Source organism: Globicephala melas, chromosome 10, assembly GCF_963455315.2.
Source record: "Globicephala melas chromosome 10, mGloMel1.2, whole genome shotgun sequence".
In the NCBI taxonomy this organism is placed as follows: domain Eukaryota; kingdom Metazoa; phylum Chordata; class Mammalia; order Artiodactyla; family Delphinidae; genus Globicephala; species Globicephala melas.
In genome coordinates this window covers 37,666,081-37,687,966 of record NC_083323.1, presented here as the reverse complement: position 1 = coordinate 37,687,966, position 21,886 = coordinate 37,666,081, and the positions used below count along the sequence as shown (strand labels likewise).

General features: G+C 37.2%; 1 protein-coding gene and 1 pseudogene across 7 annotated transcripts in view; both read right to left on the bottom strand.

Moving 5' to 3' along the window:
* Positions 1 to 21,886, bottom strand: part of LIN7A (lin-7 homolog A, crumbs cell polarity complex component) — a 392,447-nt gene that overhangs the window by 177,581 nt on the left and 192,980 nt on the right. For all 7 annotated transcript variants that reach the window (XM_060306831.2, XM_060306830.1, XM_060306827.1 and 4 more), the window contains 2 exons: positions 15,091 to 15,162; positions 12,586 to 12,795 (listed from right to left, as the gene is read on the bottom strand). In XM_060306831.2, the coding sequence (XP_060162814.1) occupies positions 12,586 to 12,795; positions 15,091 to 15,162 (282 nt within the window). The remainder of the gene's footprint in view (positions 1 to 12,585; positions 12,796 to 15,090; positions 15,163 to 21,886) is intronic.
* LOC132597956 (lupus La protein homolog pseudogene) lies at positions 16,132 to 17,812 on the bottom strand (annotated as a pseudogene).

Here is a 21,886-nt window from a genome sequence, read left to right as displayed (position 1 = left end):
TTTCTATAGATAACTACTATTTATCCTTTAAAAATTCTACTTATATATCATCTCCTCTACAAAGCCAGAAGGTGTTTCTCATTTTTAAAAATTCTGAACTGTCCGCCAACACTGTCTACATTATCCAATGGCAATAACTGGCTGGAACTGTGTTGGGACATTTCCTCTCTAGATTGCCACAGTTCCCACTTGGTCATCTCCATTCATTTATATAATCTCCTCTTGGTCCCCACTGTAGTCAAATTTATCTCTCCTACTCTAAGGGGAGCCAAATCTACTTTTACAAAACCAAATCTATTACAGCTTCATGCTCCCTTGGCTTTCAGCAGTAGAAGCTCAGTGACTGTCTAGAATCCTCAAGTTTTCTAATGTCACATTTTACTATATTTCTGAATATGTACTGACTACTGCATATGTGGTGATGAGTTCAGAACTAAAAAGCTGAGTTGAGATGCAGGTGCTAGGTGATAAGCTAGGCTCAGGCTGATTTTAGGAGATCAAATCGTGTGCATACCAGCCTTGCAGAGATTTAAATTCATGCTCAGTCAAAAACATAACTGCAACATATTCAGACTTTAACTCCAGGATGTAAAGTCTCAGTGCCTTGCTTCATATTCAAAGTTACCTTCCTAAGTCTTAAGCTACGCCATATTTGCATAGTTGTTGGTGATAACAGGCACACCTATGAATAAAAACACGACTTCTGAGAAGTGTTTAGGTGCCACTGAAGGGCTACAATGTAATTTACATTTCAGAGTAAAGTCAGCAGTAAAAAAGTTACCAACAAATGATTCTGTATCTATGAGAAGACAGAGCAAACCAAGGAGGGAAGGCTTATGGTTCAATATGAGACACTTTGCAACTGCATTAAAACTGTCCACACCCCATGGCTGAACTTAGAAACTGTGGTTCTGGCACCACAACATCTAAGACTCTCTCACTGAATTTCCCATAGCTGAGGCTCAGCAACTAACATTTGAGTTAAAGTTTGGGCATGTTACATGAACCCCCCAGTAATCACAGGCAGCTCATGAAGTGTTATTTGATTCCCATCTGTATCAGTGTCTTCTTTCTTTGAGTGTATAATCAGGAACAAGATCATAATCCATTCTATAAAACTGTACAAACTCTGAGACTTAACTCGGTTTGCATTTCATTGGGTACACCTATGGAGCTGTGGTTATATTAACAACATTCCGACTTTGCTTTAGGCTGGTACCAGTAGTCTCCAGGCCAACATTTAGTAAGTTAGAAGAATGGTCCTTCTCAAGCAAGTTGGGCTTAAATCGAATCATAAAGCATAGCTTTTAGGTAACAGAAATTGGTTTCTCCAGTAATGGTTAAAACAATAACTGGTAATTGGGTTTGATGAGTTTCATAAAGCATAAATGATGCCAGAACGTGACCTAGCACAGAACTTGAAGGCAAGCACTGTATTCCTTCAAGGTGAACTGCTTATTTCTCAGCCAATAGAAGGATCCTTACTCTGTTTACATTTTCTGCTTTTGTAAATTAAGACTTTGCTGCCACAAGAACTATGAAGACATCCATCTGGGGGTTTGATGAAAAGGCTGTTTACTAATAATATACAGCAATAATGCTATATTTTTGTGGAAAGATAAAGTCATATTTTTGCCAGTCCTATATTTATCAATTCTCTCTTTTACCTTCATTAGGAAAGGTAGATAGGATGCTGTCATTACATCAGTTTTACAGATGTAAGGACACCCAAAAATCCAATGACTTGCCAATAATCAACAGCACATGAGTGGGAGCTAACTGCCTTTGAAATTAGCATATTTAATGAGAGACTTTTATTGTCCCTTGAAAATAAACAGAGCAGAGGAAATGACTTAGTCTGAGCTGAAAGTTTATATCTACATGCAAGAAAATTGTAAGACAGGAAGGAGACTATTACCTGCCTTAAAGAAATTTATATTAACAGTTAATAATAATTAATAGTTAGCAGCTATTGGGGTTTTTAAAATTATTTTATTTATAATTTTTGGCTGTCTTGGGTTTTCGTTGCTGTGCAACGAATTGTGGCGAGTGGGGGCTACTCCTTGTTGCTGTGCACGGGCTTCTCATTGCAGTGGCTTCTCTTGCTGTGGAGCACGGGCTCTAGGCACGTGGGCTTCAGTAGTTGTGGCACATGGGCTCAGTAGTTGTGGCCTGTGGGCTCTAGAGCACAGGCTCAATAGTTGTGGCACACGGGCTTAGTTGCTTCGCGGCATGTGGGATCTTCCCGGAGCAAGGCTTGAACCCGTGTTCCCTGCACTGGCAGGCGGATTCTTAACTACTGCAACACATGGGAAGTCCCAGCTATTGGGCTTTTAAAAGATATCTGCCATAGTGGCAGATACTTTCACACACTTTCTCTTATTTTAATCTTCAGATCAGCCATGTGAGAAAGATAGTATTATCTCTGTTTTACAGATGATGAAATAGAGTCCCCAAATTGTAAATGGTCATATTATGGTTAGACTATCCTTAAACTCCTCAGAAACTATAAGAACTTGAAATGTAATGACTTATTTGAAATGTTGAAAATATCAATTAACAATAAAGTAAAAGGTTTCTAATTTCCATTAAAAGTAGTGATAAAAAGACAGAAAACTACTTCTAAAGTTATCAGATGCCAGATCTTATTTAAGTGGTTTAAGGGTTTAGTAAGAAAATTTCAATATAGAAAAAATAATAATACTACACTAAAACAGAAAAAGTATAAGACACTTCAGTTTTTAGTGACTAGCCATAGTAGGTATCAGAAATTCTTAGCATAATACCAGATTTCAGAATTGACGGACAACATCGAGATTCCCATTGCACTTAGAATAAAATATAACCTTTTTGGTAGCACCTATAGGAATCTGCCCTATCTGGCTCCCACCACTCTTCAGCTCATCTTATCCGACTCTCCATGACCCAGTCTCTCTGCTCTTTTTTCAGCCAATCCTGAGACAGGCTGGGACCTGAGACTGGGACCCTATGCTGCAGGGCTTGCACCTGGACAAACGTCTCCTCCAGCAACAAAATACAAAGAAACTATAAGGGACCAAAAATAACTGCATGCATGCACAGTTGGGGCAAATTACGGACAACAAGATAACAAAAGGACCAAATCCTATTGCTACTTCTGAAGAGCCAGGAGCAAAAACAAGATGTTGGGAGCAAAAGCAGGGTATTGCGCATGCCCCCTGCACTCAACACCACCAAAGGGGTGGGCAAAGCACCTAAGCCATCCCTCCGGCCAGACCCTGGACACACCCCTACCCTCACCCCATAGAGGAATGAGCTCGCCCCTCCTTGGGGAGCGAGCAAGGGAACCTGTTACTTATTTTCGCTCCCCCGTACTGTAGCAGGGGCCCCAGTAAAGCCTTGCCTGAATTTCTTGTCTGGTTTCTTATCAATTTCTATTGACTAAGGAAGGCCAAGAACCCTGGTAGGTAACAATCCTACACTGCAAGTCATGGACTTTCTTGCCTGGATACCTTCACACAAGCTTTCTTCTGATGATGACTGACTCGTCCTTGCCCTTAGTCTCAGCTTAAATGTCACCCCTCAAAGAGGCTATCCCTAACACTATTAAAAGGAGCTCCTCTTATTCTTTTATATGGCACCTTGTTTTCTTCCCCTTTTCCCCCTTTAACACTTGTTATAGCACTTCATTATGAAGCAGTGTTATATTCTGAAGTACTGATATAAATTTGTGTTTTTTCTGTACTTCCCCTCCCCCTTTGCTTCCTTCAGCTTACATCTACAGAGCAAACAAAGAACTCAGAAACAGCTGAAAGACTTTGACTTTGACAGTAAGGCAGAAATGCATTTTACCCCCCCGTTATCCAAAGACTAGATAGAGATTGGGGCCAGGGGGCGGGGGGCAGGAGGAAGAGAAGGATGAAAAGCTTCACTGATTATACAGGCAGAAGTAAAAGGAGAAAAGTATTCAAAGTGGGAGGGGAAAAAGAAAGTTGCATTGTCAGAACCAGGAGTAGGTGGAAAATACTCAGCACATACTGTCCTGAGAGTGGAAAACCAGTGTGCTCATGGTCTGTGGACAAGTGATCCCTTTCCATAGTCCTGGAAACTTGTAAGCCCTCTGAATTTAGAATAATGGTTTTCAAAGACATCAGGTCTTATTCACTGGAACCTGTAAATGTTGCCTTGTATGGAAAAAGGGTCCTTGCTGATATGATCAACTTAAGAATTTTGAGATGAGATTACCTAGACTTATGCCCTAAATGCAATCAGAAGTGTCCTTGTAAGAAAGAAGTAGAGGGAGATTCAACACAGAAGCTGCAAGGAGCAAGAAGCAAATTCTCCCCTAGAGCCTCTGGAGGGAGTCCAGCCCTGCTAACACCCTGGTTTGGGGTCATTCAAACTGATTTCTGAGTTCTGACCTCCAGAAATGTGGGAGGATAAACTTCTATTGTTTAAGGCGTCAGGTTCACAGTAATTTGTTACAGCAGCCACAGAAACTAATACACACATGGAGTAAAAATCTCATTACTCTGACCAGTGTGGAACTGAACTGAATCTCTGGGGGAATTTCCTTTATGCTGGGATAAGTGATGGCTATACCACCAGTTACATATACATGGATATGTATACAGGCATACCTTGGAGATACTGAGGGTTTGGTTCCAGACCACCACAATGAAGCAGATATCACAATAAAGTGAGTCACACGTACTTTTTGGTTTCTTAGTGTATATAAAATTATGTTTACACTACTCTGTAATCTATGAATTGTACAATAGAATTATGTCTAAAAAAAACAATATGTATACCTAAATTTTAAAATATTGCTAAAAAATGCTAACCATCATCTTACAATGCAAGGTTGCCACAAACCTTCAATTTGTAAAAAACTCAATTATCTGCAAAGCACAATGAACAAGGTATGCCTGTATGTTTATTATTATCATCATCACTATTTTTCTACTCTTTACCGGACAGAAAGTTCCACGAAGGTTATAACCCTTTCTCTTTTGTTCACATTTATACCCAGGTCTCTGTTTAGCAGCTGTCACATAATAAGTGCTTTACAAATAATTGGGGGTTTTTTTTGTTGTTTTTTTTTTTGCGGTACGCGGGCCTCTCACTGTTGTGGCTTCTCCCGTTGGACGCGCAGGCTCAGCGGCCATGGCTCACGGGCCCAGCCGCTCCACGGCATGTGGGATCTTCCCGGACCGGGGCACGAACCCATGTCCCCTGCATCGGCAGGCGGACCCCCAACCACTGCGCCACCAGGGAAGCCCCTACAAATAATTGTTGAATGAATGAAAAGTATTGCTAAAATAGCACAAAATGAGAAAAACACAAACAACAAATGGTAAAAATAACTACGAAAAAGACTGTACCAGAAGAAAACTGAATAGTCAAATACCCATTACTAGCAATCTAAATAGAGATTTCGGCCAGTCTGACCCCATGGGTGGGAATGCTTTCCAGCATATAGAGACCTGTACTTTAATACTTGCTAAATGTGAGTGTATTCTGGCATTGATACATTTTCGGTCAGTTTCATCAGCACAACCTCAGGGTATGCTCAAAGCTCAAGTTGGTCTATTAACGTCTGAGAGCTAATGTACCTGGTGCCCGTCCCTGTAGGCTGAAATCGCAGGGCGGGAATGTAGCAGTTCTGGCCTGTGAGCTATGGTTACCTGCTCGGTTGGGATAGCACGATATTCTTCTATTCTGCTTTTTAAGTGAGAAGATCTATCATGAGCCAATTCAGAATGAAGGGGACTAGAACACTACCTGTTCGATGTTGCAAAATATACCGGATTATGTTGCCTTGTTTGTGCCATTCCTAAAGTGACTGGGTTAAGGCAACATAATCGTACTTGTCTTGGAGGCTTCACAGCTGTGAGTGGAGTGCCACATGAAATTATTCAGAGAACAAAAATTTTCAGCACTTAACTGAAATTCCAGCTTGCACTCCTATTTAATTATAACCCAAACAATCTCGCACTCAGCTGCCCAGCAAGGTAAAGAATCTGGTAACAATTCCTTGGCAAAGAGAATCTGAGAATAGCTTTACTTGAGGCCTCCTAGCCTAGAACTCAGGGATGCTCATGCCAGGCCTCTACAGGGACCCAAAAGCTGAGGCTCTGCTTTGCCTTCCCCCTCTTTATGCCTGTATGGCTTCCCTCTAACAGCCGCGTAGACCCCCAAGAGTGAGTGTGGATCAGGGCTGTCACTGGGTGTTCAGGCCACACTCTGGCCCTGTGCTTTCTGTGCCTGACACAAGGTGGAGTGATGGGTTAGGCAGGGATGGGACCATCAAACACATTCATACCAAACTCTCTGCACCCCCTCAGGATTCTGAGCCGTTTGAATTCAAGTAAATGCCTCCTTTTCCAAAATGCTACTGTTTTTTAGGAATGGTTCTTAACTTTTTAAAGGTCAAAGCCCTTTATGAGAAACAGAAAAACAACAGACCCTCTCCCAACAAAAAATGCTTATGCAAACCTATAAAAGTTAAAAAAAATTAAAAAAACCACTTGATCATTTCTATACCATACAGGAAAATACTCATCTTTTAAGGGCTAAGATATTTATTTACCCTTAAATTAGGATGAATAAGGCCAGACTGCCCAGGTTAGACTCTCCACTTCTGTCATTCAGTAGCTGTACAAACTTGGGCAAGTCATTTGATCTCGCTCTTCCTCAGTTTCCTCATTTGTAAAATAAGAGTGACAAAAAGAGCACCTACCACAAAAGATCATTATGAGGAAATAATAAATTCAATATGTAAAGTGCTTACAATGGTGCCTGGAGTTAAACAAATATATATGGAGCTTTGACTAGATAGGTGCTGTTCTAAGACTGAAGGCAATGAACAAAAATTACTGCTGTCAATGGGGCATGTGTTTTTAATGCAGAGCTTAAATTTCCATAGAAATCTTATAGTGTATTTCATAGTAATTAAAAGTATCTTCTTATGTATATTTTCTCTTTGTTCAGATAATAGATAAGTAAGATTTAATACAGATTTCCCATCTGGGATGCTGTAGGTTCACAGAGCTCAGATCTAGACAGTTCTAATTTGTGTTTCATCCTCATTCCACACCTGATAGCCTTTCTGTATAAATAATTTGGGCTGTGAGGACTCACCCTTAACTTGGCATAGGTATTTATAAAATGGGAGAAAAGCCAGATTCCAGGAAAACAATTTATGCTGTCCCATCCCTCAAGTTTTACTCATTCATCTGTTATGCTTAAAAATCAATTAGCGCTGTTCATACACTGTATCAACAGCTTTATTTAGGATTAACTACTGGGCAAATTTAACTGCAATTTCCCTACCAATGATGCTCTAAAACAATGCCTGGATTTCAGGAGCTAATGAAGGTCTCTTTTGACTATGACATATTTTTAAAGTTCTTATGCTTTTATTTTATCTTTCTGCCCTGTGCCTTCCTGTCTCCACCTGTCCTCTCTCCCATCAGCACCAGGAGGATATCACATTTCAGGTTGATTCTTGTGGACTCTCTTCCTTTTAAAAAATTATTAGGAAATAATTATTGAGTCACAGGAAGTTAAAAAGAAATGTACAGGGAGGTCCTATGCACCCTTTACCCAGGTTCCCTAAATATTAACATCTTTTAAAACAACTGTATAATATTAAAACCAGGGCATTGACATAGGCTCAGTCCACGGAGCTTATTCAGATTTCATTGGGATTAACTTTTTAAGTAACCAGTTATTACATTTGGTAAGCATCGGTTATGATCACAATAAAGGCTGAAATTCACTTCTTGTGTGTGTATTTGGTGTGGGCCTGTGTGTGCACATGTGTGTGTATCCATTTGTGTGTGTGTGTGTGTGTGAGAGAGAGAGAGAACAAACTCTGACCCTACCCTTTTCATGAGACTTTTGAGGAACAAATGGGAGAATTTTAGGTAAATACTGTTCATAAACTGTAAAATGCTAGATAAATAAAAAGCATTATATTGTAGTATATGTCTAATGCTCTGTTCAAGAAAAAATGTCTCATTAGTAGGGTACACAGAGAGTAGGTAGAGCCTACTTACCTGTATAAGGAGGGGTGTGTGTGTGTGTGTGTGTGTGTGTGTGTGTGTGTGTGTGTGTGTGTGTGTGTGTGTGTGTGTGTGTGTGTGTGTGTGTAGGGGTATTTAGGAGTCTCAGCAAAATCCCATCTGAAAACACAGTACACAGTTAGAAGGGACCTTGGGACCAACTGTTCCAGTCCTCTACATTGTACACATATTTTGAAATACTCTTCTTGCTGGTTAGTCTTCTAATCTCTGATTAAAACTTCAAATGATGGGCACATACTGCCTAATGATTCAGTCTTTCCCTATGTGTTTAAAGGTCCTTCCTTATAATAAGCTGTAATCTGCCTTCCCTGTGGCTTTTATCCACTGGTCTTGGTTCTGCCATCTGCTGCCACACACAATGGAGGACAAGTGAAGGCAGCCATCGTTCCCCTGAGTCTCTTCTCTACCCTGAACAAGGCAAGTCCTTCTTTCTGTACAAGACTGCTTGACTCTGGATGAGCTTCTTGTTCTCTCCAAGGATGCAACCACGATCAAAGTACAGTGGGGTGTGAGCTGAACAGCATATTCAGAGCTGGACCAGTCTCCTCCTCTGTCTGTACATGATACTTGTATTAATGGCCCCTATGATTACATTAACATCTTTTTGTGTTTTTCATTTTTCCCCTCAACTTGCTTCATTTTTCTCTTGAAATCAATTGAAATCCCCTGGGCTTTTTTTTTTTTTTTCCCCTCAACTTGCTTCATTTTTCTCTTGAAATCAATTGAAATCCCCTGGGCTTTTTTTTTTTTTAAAGTGTAAATTTGCCTTGTTATTTAGCCATTCCTTCCTGATTCTGCATATAGGTAGCTAGTTTTCTGGACAAATGAGCAGGACTTCATGTAGATTCTTATTAAATTAGGCCTGTTGTACCATTCTATTGATATTTTTTGTATCCAGACTCAATCACTAAATGTATTTACTGACCCTTCTGGCTGCATGTTGGCTGTAACCTTTATATACAGCCCTTTAGGTCCTTCTCAAAATTGCTGATGAAACACTTTGGTATAAAAGGGCAAAAAGGAGATCATTAGAAAGCTATAAATTCTAACTATAACACTGTGACCTCCTGTTACCGTTAAATTTTAATTGAGCATTCAGCTCTAAGTTTTTACTGAGGATTGACCTAAGAAGTAGCCATGCGCAAAAAGCCTCTGTGTAAAATTCTATAAAATTTTATCAGGCGATTCAATATCTCATTTGTAAAAATCCCATGGGAAATTTCTCCTGGAACTCAGGGATAGAAAAAAATCCCTACCAATGCTAGCTGAGCTGGTATAAGTTTCCTTCTGCTTTGATTTCTAAGAGGCTAAGAGAAAAAAAAAGTACTTGCTCTACTGCTGTAGCTTTTCTTTATTTCTATTTATTGATTTTCTTCCCTTCTATCCCACTTCATTACCTAACATGCCATGTTAATAAATCCGTATTAACATATTTTACGTTTTATCAGATATCATGATATATCCTTTCTAAAAGCAGGTAGGGCATAAAAACGAACATGCATAATTAAGACATCTTTTCATGTGTCTTTTCAGACGTTTAAAGGTCCATGCAACAATTTCTTTACTTTTCAAGTAGGACACTAGGAAATTTTCCCCAGAGTACTTGTACTGAAGTAGTAAGGTTTGCTTCAGCCCTTCAAATCACTTCCTTCCAAAATTTGTTCTCAGTTTAGAATGGCATGTTCTGAAAATCTTCCATATTAATTTCCCCAAATGGTACTTTATTTTAAAGTGTAAATTTGATCATTTGCTAACATTTTCTCTTTTTGGCCCTTCCATTACAGAATTTTTTTTTTCATTAAATACTGCTATCTGCCTGGAATTATTTATCCTGAAAAGACTTGTGGATTCAATGTTAGGAGCCCAGGGTTGTTGCCTTGGATTAACTACTTTGTGTGACTATTGGAAACCCACTGGGTCATGAAATTTCTCATTTACAGAAGGAAAACTACATTTTGATGAATATCTGATAAATATTAGTACTGTTAAAATGTATATAACTTACTTTTAAGTACTTTAAAATAGGTAGTTTATAATGTATAGTTTGATTATATAGATGTACCATGTTTTAAACTCCAAACTTAGAAGCTTAAAGCAGTCTATGTGGTCAGCAAACATTATAGAGTGTTACCAAGGCAACATTCTAGAGGTTGGTCACTACAAAAGCATTTGTTATACCCATCTTGATGCTTTGTTTTATTAGCAACATATGTCAGAAATGGACTCCCACTGGCACAATTAGTGACTTATTAACTAGCATTATAAATAGAACTTAATCGACAAAATTAAAGGTTTTAAATATAAGTGGAATACTAGAGATTTTGGAGATGTCCCCCACCTTTGCATGACCAGGTTACAAAACTCTTAAGGAGGCCCACAGCCTGTACCGAAGGATCAGTGGCCTAAGTTGAACACTAAAGCTTCTTATTTCCAACTGTCCCTCTAGTAGAATTTCTGGTTGTTTGATGCTGAATAGAAAGATAACAAAATCCTGGCTCTGGAACGTTGTTTCATCTGCCTCAAGTAAACCTTTTTTTCAAGGTAATGACTGGAATATCTGAATAGGCAGAGAACTAGGATATCATCAAACTTACGGAAGAGGTTGTATGAGTCTATTAATGCCTATTTGCTAGTAAATGTTTGCTAAAATATGACTATATGTGTAGCAGAATTTGCTTTAAAACTTATAGCTGGCAATAGCAATATCATAGGGGGACTGCTAACCCTTTTCAACATTCTGCAGTAACCACACTTACCTATCAAAGGTGTGTATAACCAAATTATCACAGGATAGCTCTCAACAGACATTTTGCCTCATTTTAATTTTCATCAGAGCCCTTCAAATTAGTCACTACTCCCCTTACTCAGATTAGAAAATTCAGGTTTAGGGGATATTAATCCATAAAAATATGGATATTGAGTGGTAGAGCCTGATGTGTCTGATTTCATTGCTCCAACTGCTCCCGCAGACTCCCAGATAAAGTCACATGGTCATTGCAAGGAATGGATGAGTGGTTATGAAATGGCAGCAGCTGGGTTCTCTGCAAATGTATGGGTTAAACAAAGGCTCTTTAGCCCTTTTGACAGATAGCTTAAAGTCAACTCATATTAAATTGATTTGATATATATTTACTGTTCCTTTATATATATATACACTTACTATTAATATAGTTTTGGTTCTTTTTTTGTACTTCTCATGTTTTAAAATCTATACTCTCTTTTGATCTACCCAATATATTCAGAGAAATTGTAATTTCATACACTGAGGCACAGATTACTCTGTGACATAATTGCATGACCTAGCTCTAGAGCCCTCTCCTAGAAAGCTTGACTATAAAATTATCAGTTGAAACATGCTTTGAAAAGTCATAGTTATCTAAAAGTCAATAAAAAGCTCATCTCAAAGCATTGTTGCATAGAAAAAAGTAAATGAAATGGTAATTTTAGAATTGGAATGCTTAAGGGAAATAAAATATTCATGGACTGATGATTCTGATGTACAGCAGGGATCAGTGGAGTTGAATGAATGATTTGGGGTCCTATAAAGCTACTAATCAGGCTAAAAAAAATGCAAGATATAAATAGAAGAATTTACTCCATAGTTACCAACAAAATATCACATTCCAAATTCATTTATTTTGGATATTATGTCCTTAGCAGAAATCAGTATGGCCACAAATAACCCAAATCTAATTTATTTTTTAAAATCTTAAGTTCTTAGAAGACAGATCCTAGGTGAACAGAAAAGTAAGCTTTGATATGTTCCTATCTATACTTCTGAAATTTATGCTTTAAGGTTAATTTTTTTATTTAAGCAGAAGTTATGGGGAAAAATTATTCATTTCACATGAAGCCATTTCATTAACAACTCGTTATTACATGTGGAGGTAATGGCATCCAAAGAATATGAGGTTATGAAAAAAATGTATGTTCTTAGTTTTAACTTCATGTGAAAACTAAAATAAATATGATGATAGATAATATAATCAAACTTTTCCAGGAAAGAGGCTGATCTATTTTTGTTATACTCTAGCTGTATACCCGGCTTACAGAATTATCTGTGCTTTAGCCTTTCCCATGTGTGTTATTATTACACATATTAAAATTATTCTTCCTCTTTAATGAAAATGAAAAATATATAGAGTGAGAAGTTTTAGCTTTATTTTTTAAATGTGTATATTTGCTCATAATAACTGAATAAAAGTGACTTGAAATTATGTTCTTTTAAATATTAATTCAATTATAGTATTATATGGGGGAAATTCTACTAGTTGGGATAATATCTTGGGATGATTTTTCCTCTAGGTCCTACTTATCATCCCTGAATAAGACAAAATGAGACATCAAAACTATAAAATTGCTGCTTTTGTAGGCTTAATATCCATCAATGCTGAGGAAGCTGTTTGGACACAAAATTAAGATTTGTTCTAGGATTTCAACATTGACTTTAGTAACAGCAGGGGAAAAACAAGAATGTGCTTAGAGAGAAAAACCTCTGATTATGTTATGAACGTACCACTCCATTCACTGATAGTAGCTGGTCTCCTCGCTTGAGGCCTCCGTGTCTTTCGGCCACCCCTCCAGGAATGATGCGAGAGATATAAATGGGGGAATTTTGCTCCTTTCCTCCCATCACATTAAAACCAAGGCCTTCATCCGTTTTTGGCAGCTCGACTACCCGAGGGTGGGAATGGCCTTCACTAGCTGCAAAAGCTGCAACTGTTGCCTGAAAGAAAAGATGGTCATTTGGTGATAAAAACGAGGGAAATAAGGCTCATCACATGACTTGCAGTGTGTAGATCTGGCAACTCCTCCTATTTTATAGCATTCTCCTGTGAAAGAAAGAACACGAAAGGGAGGGGGCTTTCTTCATTTAGATGTCCTTTATAATTCCTTTCTTTGGTAAAGCTCAGCCCAACTATTGATATTTCCACCTTTCTAGACCTTACCCATTTTGATAAAAATTTCCCTTCCTCATAAACATCTTTCCCACTAACCTTGGTTAGATGCAAATCTTCCTATTCTTGGACTCCAAATAGCTTTGGTACATATAATACCTACATATGGTACATAAACTATAATTACTGTATATATTGTATATATGTTGACCATGGGCACCCGAAGGGCCGAGATCGTGGCTTCCACTTCTTTGTATGACACACGGTCTAACTTGGTGTTTGCACATAAATGTATTCAATACGCTGATGAGCACTTATATGTATATATACTGGTGAATACATCTAGAATTTTGCTATTGCCAAACCACTGGCTTAGAAAATTTAGTTTCTTTTTCTTTTTTAATTGAAAATGCCTAAAAGAAAAAAAAGCTAAAAGAAAATAATAGATTCAAACAGATTATAATTATTTCATATCAATATTCCATATTATTATGAGAGGTCCTCTTATCTGGCACAGGTTTTTTTCCCCTATATTTTACATTAATATTTCAACTACTGCAGTAACGTAGGCAAAACGAGCACTCCATGGTTTTATACCTAGATGTACAAAATATCATTTAATATGGATATAACTTTATTTTAAAATTCATATATATTAATTTAAAAAACAAGTTGAAGGAAACAACTTACCATTAGTTTTCACCCCCCTCCCCTCCATAGAGAAGATTTAAATAGTTTCTATCAAGAAAAGATTCTTCTGCCTGCTTCTTATTTTCCACCTCTGGTAAACTGCCTTAACCACAGTTGGTTAGATACCTACTATAAAGTGATTTACTCAACACTGTGAAAATATTGATTCCCAACGACTGTACATTCTTTTCCACACACAGCATTATCACATCAATTTAGCATTATGCTACTGTCTGCATTTAGTGAAAGATAGTGAATGATATGGAAATAATGGCTTGCTTTTAGCTACATGCATTTGCTCATGCAAACCTTGCTGTCATGCATAGATTTTAATGGCTGACATGGATGCAATGCAGACAGCCCAGAAACAACCAGAAAATATTGTGCTATTGCAACATTATGCTGCTATCCTGCTGTTCTACATGAATAAGAAATGAGAATGGTAAAACACTACATAATTCACTTTCCCCTTAATTAAACCATGTAGGGATCATTTTTCTGTGTGTGTTCCACTTCAGTACAAGCAAAGCATGATGTAATGATAATAATACCCTCTTTTTGCCTGGGTTAAAAAAATCAAAAAACAAAAAAATCACAAATCTATAGTGTTCAGTTACAGAATGAAAACTGAAAAAATCAGGAGAGAAACCAAACAAGCGGTGATGTAACACAAAAGAATTAAATGGAAAATTCTGATTATTTTCAGCAGTTCTTATTTCTTACACATATTAGAAAGAGAAAAGCTTTTAAAAAGCAAATGTGTATCTATTATAACATTTCTGTACTTGTAAAGTAAGAACTGCATTAGTGATTTTAGTTTAAAACTATTATTTCCTATGGTCTGTTTCCCAGATAATTTCATGATCCTACTGCTGTAACATTTTCATTCGGAAGGTCTCTGCAATCTCTGGATTTGAGTTTTTCAAGAGCAAATGTGGTCACTACCAAAACAGGTAACAAACCTTCCCTTTAGGTCAACACCATATTCATTCAGCTACTCTGCTGAGTACATGGAAGAATCCTGCATCAGTGGGTATCAAGTGAGTTCTCGTCATGTCTAGCTTGAGTCAAACTTTTAGACTTGTACAAATCTTCATGCGTTGAATAGGGAACAGGTTCTTTTGGATCAGAGGAATGTGTCAGAAAACCAAGAAGTATTTATACAATGAACCAGCAGATTTGCTTGTGCCAAATGAACATTCAGTGAGTTTAATGAAATCATTCTCCTTTCTTAAGCTACAGAAGCAGCAGAAACGTTCAATTTTCCATTAGGATTTTTACCTGGGAAGTAGTACTGGTTCTAGACTCTGGGCTGCCACTGATGTCTAAATTCTCTTACAGTGTACACACGAGAATACCTGAAACACACACGCGCACAATCAATTACTAGATCACTGGGGTTAAGTATATTTTTAAAGTTACTCAAGTCTTACCTTTGCTGTGGCCCTGGCACGGAATTCAGGACAGCCATTAACAGTTATCGTTTCATGCATATATTGATACACCTAAAATGTTCACATAAAAAAAGAACGTGTAAGAACATTAAGAATATCAATTCTTTCATTGCAGATAGGACAATAAGTTTTCACTGTAAGACAGAAGTTCCCTATCACAAAGTGAAATAGCTTTGAATCAATTATCCTGATGATTTGGACCAAAAATCCCTCCTATTTTTTTTTTGCGGGGGGAGCGGGCAGGTGGTGGTTAGGGCAGAGAAGAGAGGGCAATCACTTTTATTCACTTTTTAATTTGGCTATCCATGTTTATCAAGTAATAAAACTTTTATATTTGGTTTTATAAAAGCCGCTGTTGGTAAAAATTTTTACCATTATTTATAGTTCTATCTCTCAAATACATAATAAAAATAATGTATATAGTTATTTCCTGAATCTAGGTAACACTTTAAAAATAGTTTTCTAAGTTAATATTCCACAGAGCTGGGATTACAATATCTTTTCCTTGAATGTTGGAAGGTATGCAAGTTGGAATGTGTTACTGATACACACTCATAATTCATAACTATAGAGATTCAGGAGCAAAGACAACTAAAGTAAGAGATTCTTGGAATTAGTAATACAGAAAAACATATCAACTATGGGTTCATGTTAACATTTAGATGAAATAGAAAAAATGGGGGGTAAAATCTGGACCCAGAATGATGTCACAGAAAGCATACAGGTTTTGCTGACTAACGGACCTACGTTTGAGCCTTATAATACAATTGGGGAACTATGAGGTCTTGGGTGAACTACTTTACCACTTTGATGCTCTTTTTGCCCATCTGAAAAATGGGTAAAGAATATTTATTTAGTATGGTTGTTTCTTTTTTTTTTATGCAGTATACAGTTTATTACTTTGTACTAACACATTCTCATATTACAAAGGCAATTTAGTGGAAGAATGTTTCTTTTGATATTTGAATAATCTGAAAGAACACAAACAGAATTATACATAAAAACATACTCGTTTGGATAACAGCAACAACAACAACAAAAAGACAAGTTAAACAATAAAAAAATTTTCCTTTCTTACAGGTAGACATTGAAGTGGACCTAATTCGGTTTTCTGTTTAAAAGCCTCCAAAGACAAAAGCAGCTTAAAATCTAATTAAAATGAATAAAAAATGTTTACTAAATTACTGGTCTTTGGCACCATTTTCTGTTTTCTGTTGTATTATTATTTTTTTTTTTCTGCGGTATACGGGCCTCTCACTGTTGCAGCCTCTCCCGTCGCGGAGCACAGGCTCCAGACACGCAGGCTCAGCGGCCATGGCTCACGGGCCCAGCCGCTCCGCGGCATGCGGTATCTTCCCAGACCGGGACACGAACCCGTGACCCCTGCATCCGCAGGCAGACTCTCAACCACTGCGCCACCAGGGAAGCCCTGTTTTCTGTTGTTTAGATGAAGGTTCTTTGTCTGTTTCTTCTCTTGCTCTTTTTACTGGTCTAGATGCACCATTTTCATCATGTTCATCATCACTATCAAATTTAGTTTTCTTGCCCTGAAACTGTACTTTTCCTTTAGCAGACCCAATCTGGGCAGCTTTATTTCCCTTTCCTTTTCCTTTAAACCTGCGACCTTTTGACTTCTATTTGTTTAGGGATTCTTGTTGCTCTTCTACTATTTTTTTCAATGCTTCTTTTTCCACATCTCTTTCTAGAACTTCCCAGGTGACCTCTTTGTTCCTTAATTGTAGGTTACCATTATTCGCGTCTTTTGCTTTCCATAGCTTTTTCTTTAAACAGAATTATTTCCTCTTTGGCTCCTCTGACAAAGTCTATCCATTTTATTTCACCATGATTTGAGAAAAGGACATGCAAATCTTCTCTACACATCTGATCATCTAAGTCCCCCGAGAATTTCAGCAAGCAGCCAATCTTTTCTTCTAGAGATTTCATTTCAGCATTTTCTGCTAACTTTTGTTTTTCTTCTTGCTCGTGTTTAGCTCATAATGTAGCTTCTATTTTATTTTGCTTTCTTTCTTCATTTTTCTCTGTAAAGTAATCGGCCTTGAAAAGTATTAGCAGGTCTTTGTGTCTTTGTACTTCTGGCCAGGGGTCTCAACAAACTTCTTAGCAGATTCAATGGTATCAAATACAGCAAATATTGATCCCTTAAATACTTTGTGCAATGTTCTTCTCATCTTAATATTTAGTACCTGACCTTTATCTTCCAACCATTCTTTTATGTCATCAAGGGTTGCATCAATTGGGAAGCCTTTAATATAAACAGATCTGTTTTTTACAACAGTTTTATACTCATCAGTCACTTCAGGGAAGGGTTTGCTTGGAGATCTTCTAATTTTAGTTTATCTTCACTTATTTCCATGAGTTCTGCTTCACTTATTTGCATGAGTTCTGCCTTTGATTTGCTCAATGCTTCTACTATTACATTAAAGTCTGTTGTTAGACGGTTTAACCTATTAAATTTTATCATTATCTCCAAAGGTACCCAACCTTCACCCAGTTTGATCTGTTCCTTTAAAAATTTGTCACGTGGAAAATTGAAGTCACCAAAATAATGCTCGATTTGATGACAGATTTTGGCCTCCAGAGCAGCCATTTTTTCATTATCACCATTTTCTGCCATTCTGGCTATTTTTAAGTTCCCGGTCCCACAGAGACGCGCCACAGGGTCACTAACAGCGACCGCAACATCTCCCCTCCCCAGCACCGCCGCCTTGCCCAATGCACCTCAAGAAGATGGGGGTTGTCCCGGCCAGTATGGTTATTTTTCTTTGAAAGAATACTTTCAAAACGCCATCCAGAGCAGGTACTCCTTAGACAGCAGGTATCATTACTAATTATGATTCTAGACACAACTATAGAAATTGTTGAAACATAACAGAAAAACTGTTTTTCCTTTAAACTACCAGGGATGGGGGGGTTAGGAAATCAGTAGTAAAATAAATTGCTCAATTTTAAATAAACTGAAGTATAGAGGATGACTTTTAAAGGATAGTTTGAAGAGGATATTTTGAAAAAATAACACGATTAAATATGCTTGATTATATGCTCATTTTGAAGATTTAAATAATAAATTTGTAAATATCTATTGCATAAGGCACAGGGGTAAAAGTCCATTTGGTATTATGCTGGAGTATTTTTCAGGAGTGACCCATTAGCCACATCAGTAAAAGATGAAACGGGAGAATTTTAATTGAAGATTTTTTCCTTTCTATTGATCTTATTTTATATGCTTAAGTCAAAAATTATTAAGGTGAGTTCAAAATTTGATTAATTCATCCATTCAACAACCATTCATTGAATGTCTGGGACTGATTTCCCAACATTTTTTATTGGCTCATGTCTCAAATATATTTGGTTGAATCTCCACTAATGCTGATTCATCTTTCCCAGGTAGCATATTTAGGAGGAGAAAGACAAAGTGGTCTGGAGCAGAAAAGTAGGAGCACTACTGAGGATCCACCTTTAATCCTTATGTTTCCACTAAATAACTGGGGTATTCAGTTTCTGTGGGAAATCTGAACAGGAAGAGAGCAAGTTTCCAGAAGACCATTTTGTGGAACTGGGACCTGTTCATGCAAATTCTTTAGGTTACCAAAATAACTGCTAAACATGTTTCCATGTTATTTCCTTGAAAGTGTATCGTTCTGTTTCACAGAAATGGTCCTTCCACAAATAAATGCCACTTACTTGCTCTTACAGCCCATTTAAGAGGAGGATTTTCTCCAGCCTGTTTGCCTGTTTCTCTTGTTAATAAACTCTCTCAAATCTGACCCGTTTGCTCCATCCTAACTTATTTATTATCTGTTGCTCGAAGCACGGAATTAGTGTCTTAATTGGGTCTCTCTACCACCAAAACACTATAGACTTTAGTTATCAACATCAAGTACCTACCTGACCATACTGCTGCTGTGCTCTTGGCTGTCTGCTGCCCTTACAGTAAAGGTTGCAAAGTCAAATTCTTACAAAAGTCAAGCTAGTGAAAATAATGCAGAGCACAGCCTCCTCTTTCGTCTTGTTTTCCTACTTCCTTTTCTCCTCCCTGAGCATTACCCAAACATATCATACCCTCTTAGTTGCCCAGGCTTTTGCACATGCTGTATGTTCTGTTTGGAATGCCCTTCCATCAGGAAGACTCTTATTTATCTAAGTTTAACACAATCATTAAAGGCTTAATTCAAATATTGTCTTCTCTGTTAAACATTCTCTGCCTTCCCCAAGCAGAGCAAATTTCTCCCTCCTTGGCTCCTGGCCAAATGAGTTTGTCTGGAGTCATTGCGGTCATCTTTTCCGGAGGAGTGACGTGTTTGTTTGCATTCAAGGATGTTTATGAGGACAATCATGTAGCAAATAATTGGGGGAGGAGGAATGGTTGTCATCAATTGATTAAAACAAAAACTACTTTTTTTTAACCAAGGAGGTGAAAGCCCTGTACACTGAAAACTAATAAGATGTCGATGAAAGAAATTGAAGACACAAATAAATGAAAAGATATTCTGTACTCATGGACTGGAAGAATTAATATTGTTAAAATGACCATGTCACCTAGAACAATCTACAGATTCAATGCAATTCTTAACAAAATTCCAACGGCATATTTCACAGAAATAGAACACAATCCTAAAACTTATATGGAACCACAAAAGACCTGAATAGACAAAGCAATCTCGAAAAAGGAGAACAAAGCTGGAGGCATCACACTCCTTGTTTTCCAACTATATTACAAAGCTGTAGTAATCAAAACCATATGATATTGGTATAAAAACAGACACATAGATCAATAGGACAGAATGGAGAGCCCAAAAATAAACCCATACATGTATGGTCAATTAACTTATGACAAAGGAAGCAAGAATACACAATAGGGAAAGGACAGTCTCTCCAATAAATGGTGTTGAGAAAACTGGACAGCCACATGCAAAAGAATTAAACTAAACTATTATCTTGGACCATACACAAAAATTAATTCAAAATGGATTAAACACTTGAATGTTAGACCTGAAACCATAAAACTCCTAGAAGAACACATAGGTGGTAGATCCTTGATATCAATCTTAAAGATTATTTTTTGGATCTGACTCTAAAAGCAAAGACAACAAAAGCAAAAATAAACAAATGGGTCTACATCAAGTTAAAAAGCTTCTACACAGCAAGGGAAATCATCAACAAAATGAAAAAGCGACCTACTCAATGGGCGAAAACATTTGCAAATCATATATCTGATAAGAGGTTAATATCCAAAATATATGAAAAACTCATCCAACAGCAAAAACAAAAATGAAACAATCCAATATAAAAATGGGTAGAGGATCTGAATATTTTTCCAGAGAAGACATACAGATGGCCAAGAGGCACATGGAAATATGCTCAACATCACTAACCATCACGGGATGCAAATCAAAACCATAATGAGATATCACCTCATACCTCTCAGAATGGCTATTACCAAAAAGACAAGAAATAAGTGTTGGAGAGCATGTGGAGAAAAGGAAACCCTCATGTACTGTTGGTGCCGTTGTAAATTAGTGCACCACTATGGAAAGCATTATGGAGGTTCCTCAAAAAATTAAAAATAGAACTACCATATGATCCAGTAATTTCACTTCTGGGTATTTATCCAAAGAAAATGAAAACACTAATTTGAAAAGATATATGCACACCCATGTTCACTGCAGCATTATTTAGGGGAGCCAAGGTATGGAAACAACCCAAGTGGACATCAGTGGATAAATAGATAAAGAAGATATGGTATATACATGCAATGGTATACTAGTCAGCCAAAAAAAAAATAAAGAGTAAAATCTTGTTACTCATAACAATGTAGATGGATCTTGGAGGCATTACGCGAAGTGAAATAAGTCAGACAGAGAAAGATAAATACCACGTGATCTCACTTATATGTGGAATCTAAAAAAAACAAAACAAACAAACAAATAAAACCAAGCTCATAGATACAGAAAATGGATTGGTGGTTGCCAGAGAGGGGAGTTGGGAGTGGGCAAAAAGGTACAAACTTCAGTTACAAAATAAGTCATGGGAATACAGTGGACAGCATGGTGACTACAGTTAATAATACTGTATTGCATATTTGAAAGTTACTAAGAGAGTAAATCATAAAAGTTCTAATCACAAGGAAAAAAAATTGTAACTATTCATGGTTATGGATTTAAACTAGACTTACTGTAGTGATTATTTCACAAGGTATACAAATATTAAATTGCTATGTTGTACATCTGAAACTAATATATGTCAATTATACTTCAATAAAAAAAAAAATGAGGAAAACTGAAGCACAGAAGAAAAACTAATTTTGTAAGAGCCTGAGATAAAGCAAATACAAATTAAGAATAATTATCCTTAACACCCCAATTTGAACTGTGAACTTAAAAACGTGCTATGCAAGAAGTAGTACTATATATAGATAATTGCACAGGCTCTGGAGATGACTTGGAAACAAACCCTGGGCCACTTATTAATTGTATGATTTTTGTCAGTTACTTCATTTCTCTGGGGCTCAATTTTTGCATTTGAAAAATGTGCTTAAGGCATCAATTAACTTCTAGGTCTGTTGTGAAGATTCAATAAGATAAGAACAGTTTGTAGGATGTAGTAAGTGCATAAAAAATTAGTTATTATCATTACTATTATCATTATTATTTAATGTTTCCCAATGTATTTGACCCTGGGATCTTTGAGGAAGAATCCTCTAGGACTAGGAGTCTATGAACACTTTTAGAAAGAACTGATCAAAGACTGTAGTTCT